The sequence below is a fragment of the Battus philenor genome, unplaced genomic scaffold, assembly GCF_028537555.1.
Source record: "Battus philenor isolate CCGP_79_NKW_IND1 unplaced genomic scaffold, ilBatPhil1.0.hap1 SCAF_12, whole genome shotgun sequence".
Taxonomy (NCBI): Eukaryota; Metazoa; Arthropoda; class Insecta; order Lepidoptera; family Papilionidae; genus Battus; species Battus philenor.
The window spans coordinates 11,552,602-11,561,083 of record NW_027181674.1 but is presented as its reverse complement, the minus strand read 5'-3'; the positions used below and the strand labels follow the sequence as shown (position 1 = coordinate 11,561,083).

Below are 8,482 nucleotides of genomic sequence, written 5' to 3'. Positions count from 1 at the left end.
ACACGGATATCTCTTCATGTTATGGATGGATGTTCTAAGCTGCCCTTACCGATCTGTAGACTTTACTCCAGAACCCTAAGACTTTAGGAGCCATTTGTTCCGACGCGATATGGTCTTCCCACTGTCACTTCAACTTGCCAATTCACTGGGATATGGCCTCTTTTGTCCTGATTCGATTTCGTAGAGAAATCCCAAGTATCTCTTTTTATGGTTCGATAACTGATTATTAGTTTGCCAATGAGGCTTAGAGCTACATTACATCTGTCAATAATTTACACAGTTAAAAGACGTTTTAAATTTTGGACGATCAATAAGCCCGCTTCACAAAATTATTAAATTTATTTACGTAACGACATCTTTTTGTTTCTAACATTGATCTTCGTCGTCACCAAAATCCTTAATGGTTATTTATTTATTGTTATTTATGTCTACGTAACGACGCGTTAACGGCGATATTGTTTTATTAAAATGGTTTTATGACGTTATCGACATTGGATGTGGATTGCGTGAAGGCATGAGCGGCAGCGGGCGCGGGAGGACGCGCCGACAGATCGTCCGCCCACGCCTGGCGCCCGCGCCTCTCGTCTGCCCTGCGCATAGAGTAATGACGTAATAGAGCGATACAATTTCATTTAAATGTATTTTAAGAACATTTTTATACATATTTTAAAATCGAATCTCTACTTTTAAACTGGTTTTCGACAATTATACTTAATATAATAAGGCACCTTATTAAAATAATTTTTAAAAAACTAATTTACTTATTATTTATATAGATAGACATTAATGCTTAATTTAATCGTAAATGATTGATGTACATATTTCTATTTTTATTAATGTAGCCAGGGTGGGGGAATTTTTATATAGATAAAAACACCTTATATATTCTAACATCATATCCTGGTAAAGGGAGCTTTCACAAACGTTTTCAACATTCTTACCCAATCACTGCCTCTTTGGAAACACAAACGATCATAAAAAGAAGGCTTTTCGAAAAAACCCTGACCCTATCTTGTAAGCTAAAGGCAAGACACTTCACACACACACTGCTTCTTCTTGGAGTAACCGTGGATGATCAGGTTAATCAATCGTCGATCTCAATAAAGCAATTTAATACCGTTATTTAATTTATACTAACCTAATAAAATTATATATTTATTATACCTTGTCCAATAGATAGGATTTTTATAAACTTTTTTTAAGTTAAGAGTTTCATTAATTGTTAAATATTGTGTTACGTCTGTATATTAAGAAGTCTGTGAGAGTAGAAAGCTTCAATGAACGCTGGTGAATGGACAGTGAATCTGTGAAATAATGCGAACCTACGAGTAGTCTAGCGACTCTCGTCCTCTCGTCACAGGAACCGGTACCTTATCTACACTTGGCGGGATCCTACGCACCGAGACGATGCCGATATTGCTATACTTTTATACCTTTGCGTGAATAAACTCAAGCCACTTTGCCTTTAGGAGATAAATATCTCAGGATCAAACACTCCAAAGCAAATCTATCCATTTTTATCATTATATACTATAAGTTTGTGTACATAAATCATATTTTAGAGATGTTAGATTAAAATCTGTAATTACGCGAAAAGTATATTTGTAGTTAAAGGTTTTTACAAAATAACATAATTTTATGATTAAATCTCTATTACTGTAATTTTAAATGCATAATATCATAACTGCACCTTCAAAGCTATAAACAATGCACTTAAATAGATTACCGGTCCTCTTAGCATAAACGTTGTTTGATTACTTTATTTAATTGTTTCACAAAAGATTAAGTAAATAGTTACAGAAACAAATATGTATACAGTAATACCCCGCTTTACGCGAGGGATACGTTCCAAAAAAAATCGCGTTAACTGAAATTCGCGTATAACGAGGTTTATGATTAAACATAGTCAAAAATTATTACAAAAAAATACAAATCATTTTAATCAATCCCTTTAATTCTAGGAACACTTTATGCAACACATACTCTTATTTTTTACGGAAAAATACATCTATTGTCTTTTGGGTAACGTTTTGTTTACGTTCTTGTAAAATACGTTCATAACACCCAACACTGTTTTTAATTGTTTGACAGATGGTCAAGACACCATAGAGAAGTTGATGATTACATTATATTTATATGCACTCTTTCGCGTAATTCGAGGCATTTGAGCGCGAAATTTGCAATTCGCGTTATAGTGAAACCACGTATAACGGGGTCGCGTAAAGCGGGGTAATACTGTACATAACATATTGAATTTTATGAGGCTTTTTATAGTAAAATTTTTAGTTTTTAGTTAATATATCTAGAGTACATTAAATTTGATACACCATATGTACACTGTTATGTTCGTACTTTTGTACCTAAACGACGATCACAATTGTGAGCAAATATAATGAATGTCTCTATTAAATTTTTCAGTTTCTGTTAACATAAAATGACCCTGGAAAAATTCAAGTATGGACTCGAACATTTTCTAAATTTAATTAATTTTTTTACAGTCTAATTTTTTATTTCTCATCATTAAGATGATTCGTTAAGTATTCAAAGGAAGCCGATTCTTAAAGCGTTTGATGCTATCTCATCTCTTACACCCACATGGGCCAATTCAATGGAAACGAACGTTTTTTTTTTACATTTAACAACACAATAATATTATGTCATGTTAAGTCATGTCAATATAAACGCTCCGTTTACAGTGTTGGCATTCTTAACTTACTTTTGGTCCAGCATGAGATGATTGACGTAAGATACAAGTCAGAATGATTGTTTCTTGTTTTTTTGTAAATACGATACTTTTATAAACATAACGATACATCATAGATTTAAACGATAAAATACGTATAAAGTCTAGCTACCAACTTGGAAGGAAACGGTTAAGGGCTATTTTCTTGACGAATGTTTTTGTTTATTTTGTTCTTCTCTCAGATAAGATTGAAAAGTTGTTAAAATTATCATCAGTATAAGTATCAGAACTAAAATCATATATTCCAATACATTTATTATTATTATATACAAATAAATGTATGTACATATATGCGTATGTAAGATATTCTAAATTATCTTATACAATATACTTCTTCTATTTATATGTTTTAGACCATCCATTGTAATTTATATATGTTATCATAACTCTTTGAATTTCTTTAACGTAATTTGTGGTATACATGTTTGACGAACAGTTTTAAACAAATGAACATGATGTCTAAAATATCGAATGTCGATTTCTACAATAAAAATTTGCGTTTTTTCTAAAAATTTAATTTGATTAATTAAAAAGATTAGAATAAAATTTTATTACAAACACTTTCAAGCTGAACATTTTAATTAACTTCACTCTCTATTGTTGCAGATTCGCAATGGGCCACCGAGGAGTTCTGGTTTTGGCGATAAGCATCGTCGGGGCCATGGGGTTTATCCCCCATGGTTCTATTGGGGAAAAGGTTAGACAATTTTAAGAGTGTTAGCTATTGTATAGTATTTAAATAATAATAATAAATAATACATTAACTTTGTAAAGAAACTAACTGCCTCCCGTTTGATAATAAGCATTTTTCTTATAATCTGTTATCCTTAGGTCACCTTTACTAAGCAAAAAGAATATACCTTACAAATTTCTAACCTCGTAATCTTGTGAAAAAAAAATCAAAAAAATCTAAAAAAAATCTTGTGAACGTAACCACAATAAAAACTCAATGACTTTGCGCGGGATCTTCTCAACTCGGTGTACCTTTGGAACTCCTGTAGCTTTTACATTAACTACATCTTTACTGGAAAGCACGATCTGTTAGTAATTTCTATTAATTTGGGATGTTCTGACAATTTTTTCAAGACTACACTTGTGTTTGTAACTACTTATCACGACATTATTAATGATCCTATGGGGATATTAATATACATAAATTAAAATAAATGAATGCTATCACCCAAGTTATGAAACGTAATATTTTGTGTACCGCGGTGACGAGAAGATTAAAGTTTATTCACATTATTTCCCACTTAATAACATATACAGCCACTTTCGTGCAAAAAGAATATTGCCAAAAAAGTTTAGATACTCAAAAGAGCCTTCCTTATTATAATGTTCATTATAATTTCCGCCATAGTACGTCGTCTGTAGAACATAAGTTTCCTCGATAAATGTAATGACTTTCTATAACTCTAATTAATCACCCACCTACACAGAAATAAAGTATTTGTTATGGTATAGTAAATATATAATATGTTTTTGTCCATAGGATCCTATACTAACCGAAGCTTTGCTTCGTGAGGTAGTCGAGCGTATGGGCAAGGATTTCAACGAAGCGGCGTCCACGTACCTCGAGTTCCCAGCCAGCGACCGGCACCTGGCCATGATGGCGCGTGCCAGCAAAGAGCTGGAGCACGAGCAGCTGGACTACGACTCGCTGATCGACGGCAACCCCAGCCCCAGCCTGCGCGACCAAGAATATTTGCAGCACAGGTGCTTAGCAAACTTCAATCAATCAAAAACTAGCCGCAATTTAAAAAAAAAACTTTGACACAGATAGTATTGAGTATAACGTATTGCAAAAAAAATGAATAAACATGTAGTTCTATCACTCTCTTATAGTACAAAGAAGATTTGTTCAGTGACGGAAATACCGAAAAACAGATCAAATTACATAGAGTGGTACTAAAAAGTGCTATGTAACTGCGATATTATGTGAAAACATTCCAGTACTTTTGATAACCGGTATCAAAATTAGACCATGATATTATACTCTGTAGAAGTGTCGTATAACCCCTCCATTGCTCCCGCAGCGAACGAATATCGGATGTGGGTTTAAACCTCATAAAAGATAGCCAAAAACCTTACCTTAGCCAATGTCTTGACACTTTAGACTAGACAATTATAGAATGTTACCATTTCCATTAATTGCTGAAATAAGGTCATAATTTAAGTTTTATTACATTAAGACATAAAGAGATTTATTAATGTTTAATAATATATTTATTAATATTTAATAATAAAGAATTAAATTTAATGACACCTTAACAAGATTAATCCAAAAAAAGAGATCCATTGCACTAAACATGCCTTTTTCATATATACAATTAAATTTAAGTCTTTCAGTTAGTGCGGTAAAGATCGATAAGTTCAAATTAACTTAAATCTTTTTTTTTTAAGTTCCACAGTTTTCGTAGTCTCTTTACAAAATGTATACCTAGAGGCAGTATCGAATCTAACTGTATTGAATATGTTAAAAATCGTGAATCCAAGGATCAAGTTCTTTTCGGGCTTGTTAATTTCTTCCCATAGCTTTCTTTTCTTCTACTATTGAACTTATTTTTGAAATAGATCAAATGAGTATACTTTTAAATTATAATTAACTGAATAAAAAATTATAATTTTTACTGTAGTTTATAAAAACTAAAACTATCTTCTGTCTTCGAAACAGCTCGTTGTGGGGACATCAGTACGTAACCGGAGGAGCCGGAGAGGGTGAACAGCGGCTCCAGCCCTCCGGTCACCTCCCGAACCGTCAGAGGATTAAGACCGACGCGGTGCTGCCGGCCTATTGCAACCCGCCAAACCCTTGTCCTGTGGGCTATACTGGTAAGTTTCTTAATGGTATCATTTTATATCGATTTACTAATATATATATAATAATTTTTTATTAATTATCCGCTATATAGAAAAGAAAAAGTTTTTAATTTACAAGTAAAAAATAAGGGTTGATCGTAGAGGGGTGAAAATTTAGGGTTGTATGTATTTTAGTATGCTATTTTAGTATCATAAAAAACATAGAAACAAATAATTTTGTCTAAAAAATTAAAAAAAAAATTAGGGGTGGACCACCCTTAACATTTAGGGGGATGAAAAATAGATGTTGTCCGATTCTCCACCCTGGCCGATATGTACGCTAAGATTCAAGAAAACGGGTCGAGCCGTTCCGGAGGAGTTCAATCACGCACACCGTGACATGAGAATTTTATATATTAGATTAATTTATCCCATTCAAATCTTTTATTAAGTCTCTACATGGTCGGTAATAATCATATAAAGATTGTAGTAGCCTTGTAGTTTTTTACTGTTGATATACAAGTCTCTTAGACAATGGCTGTAAAAAGGAGACGAATTGACGTCCTGCAAATAAGTTAATTATAGAATTAATATTTACTAATTCTTTAAAAAAAATTATTCTATAGCATACCGGTTCTCTTTCACTGTTTGCTTTCCCCAATCATGAAAAGCGATCATCTCATAAAATGTTTGAAGTTTTTTTTATTAATTCTTTAATTCAAATAACCTCCTAATTTATATCATTTACGTGGATCACTTACATTAAAAAAAACCCGGAGGAACGCAATTTATCAGAAATTAGAATTTTTTGAGCTCTCGTATAAAGACAATTTAAAATAAATCTTCGTGGATTTCAAACGCGTCTTCACTGTTATAAATATTCTTTATACAATAATAAAAGCAGTTAATTCCCGAGCAGTATTATTACTTTAAATACCTTTACACTGTTGGTAGCGTTTTTTAATTGCATAATAATTTTAAAGCTTATTTTGAAATCGTATACAAATACTTCAGGGAAGATATTAAGTTTATGGAGTAAGGATTTTATGACACTATAATGAAACCCGCATCCTATGAGCAAGGCTCCTGCGCTGTGATAATTCCTGACGATTCAAATATTCAATTTGAATAACAATGATTAATCTGTTAAAGAAAACGGTTCAATTGTCCTTCACTAAGATAACAAAAAAAATGCGCTTAAGCCTAATTTTTTATGGTAGAGCTTTGAGTGACGCTAGCTCATGTAGCATAGCTCATGTTTGATTTGTACATTGATATGTAATAGTAAAAAGTAAGAAAAGGACCAATATATAGATACTTCCGCCAATGGAGTAGTAATCGTGCACTATATTGCACCGCTCGCCAGCTCGCTGATAAATGCGCAGCATATTACATATTGACTAAATAGTAAAAAGATTCTGAAATAATAAGAAAAGAATAATGTTTTGTTTATTATTGAAAAAAAAATATATTTTTGGTGTCATTGCTAAAATTTATCGCTTTTTACTTAGTGTAAGTAATAACATTGTTATAAATTTTAACATGTTTAGCGTCTTTCAGCTGTTAGATTGCTTGCGAAATAAATCTATGTATTTTTTATAACTAGGTATCATATTAAAGAGAATTTTCGTTTAATTTAGAAGAGCAAGGCTGTATCAGTGAGTTTGAGAACACAGCCGCATTCAGCCGCGAATACCAGCTTGCTCAGCGCTGCATGTGTGACGGGGAGCACATGTTCAGCTGCCCTCCAGATAGCCCCAACGACCTTGATCTCCGCTTCTCCGATCACCACAAGAACTTGGTCGCGAAGAAGTATAAACCAGACGTGAGTAATTAAATAATTAATTTTAACAAAACACATTGTTTATCAATTAGAACATTGTTTTTCAAAGAGAATAGATGTCACAGGGATATGACGGTGCAACATATCACAATGTCAACAAATTTCCAAATCGTATAACTTTACAAAATGCAACTGTTAATTGACCGTCTCAATACGCATATCCATTTAAATCGAATGTAGTTCTTACACTCAGAGATGTAGTGAAATAAACCTTGCAAAATATGATACCTGTATGCGCGGTTAAGGTACATTTGTATTGCATATTTTTTTTACTAATAATTGTCAACGCTTTATCTAATTCAAACTAAAGATGGTAATTTTTTTTAATTAATTCTTTTATATACTTTAAATTGAAAAACGAAGTTCTGATTGAAATTTTGTTTTAGTTAGTCTACAATAACCCCAGTCAACTAGCTGGTTAAATTCGATGCTTCCAAAACGCTAGAAATAATTAAGTAAGGCGGTTGTAAAATTTCAGATAGAAAACCCGTACCTGACGGGAGAACGTCTGCCGATCGCGGCCAAGAAAGGATTCGATGTCCACGTATATTAAACATAGAACCTCTATTTAGATTCAATATCTATTATAGATCACTCTGAATAATGAGGAGTCAAAGTATTTTCTTCAAGATTTCGACAGTTTTAACCTTTTATCTATACATTAAGTAGAAATCATTGCAACCTCATTTCAGTGTAAATGTATGGCGTAGACGTAAGACGTTGGTTAAAGCACAAACTGTAACATCTTGGTACGATGATCACTTTGTGGTATTATTATTTTGTGCAATTATAAGTTCTCGTTAATTCTTCGACCATTTAGGCGACTTTATATTTTGTAAATAAATCTCACATAACGATATAAAAATTTCCCCATAAGAAGTATTATCATATTTGAAATACTAAAAATGATCCATCTATAAATAATAATAATAAGTAGAAAACAGAAGTACATACTTTAGCAACGACCTTTTATTATTAATTATACTTTCGATCAAAACGCAACAGTAACAAGCATTATTAATTCTTGAAAATATATTATAATATATATGTAAATACTTTATTGAATCCTAATTAATTTGTGTTAAATTAAAAAAAAA

General features: G+C 32.2%; 1 protein-coding gene across 1 annotated transcript; it reads left to right on the top strand.

The window, feature by feature from the left end:
- The first annotated feature begins 3,356 nt into the window (after positions 1-3,356).
- On the top strand, positions 3,357-7,938 carry 7B2 (Secretogranin_V domain-containing protein 7B2). The gene is made up of 5 exons (XM_068776780.1): positions 3,357-3,440; positions 4,236-4,459; positions 5,418-5,575; positions 7,183-7,367; positions 7,864-7,938. The coding sequence occupies exons 1-5, from the start codon at positions 3,357-3,359 to the stop codon at positions 7,936-7,938; spliced, it is 726 nt and encodes a 241-aa protein (XP_068632881.1).
- The last annotated feature ends 544 nt before the right edge of the window (positions 7,939-8,482 follow it).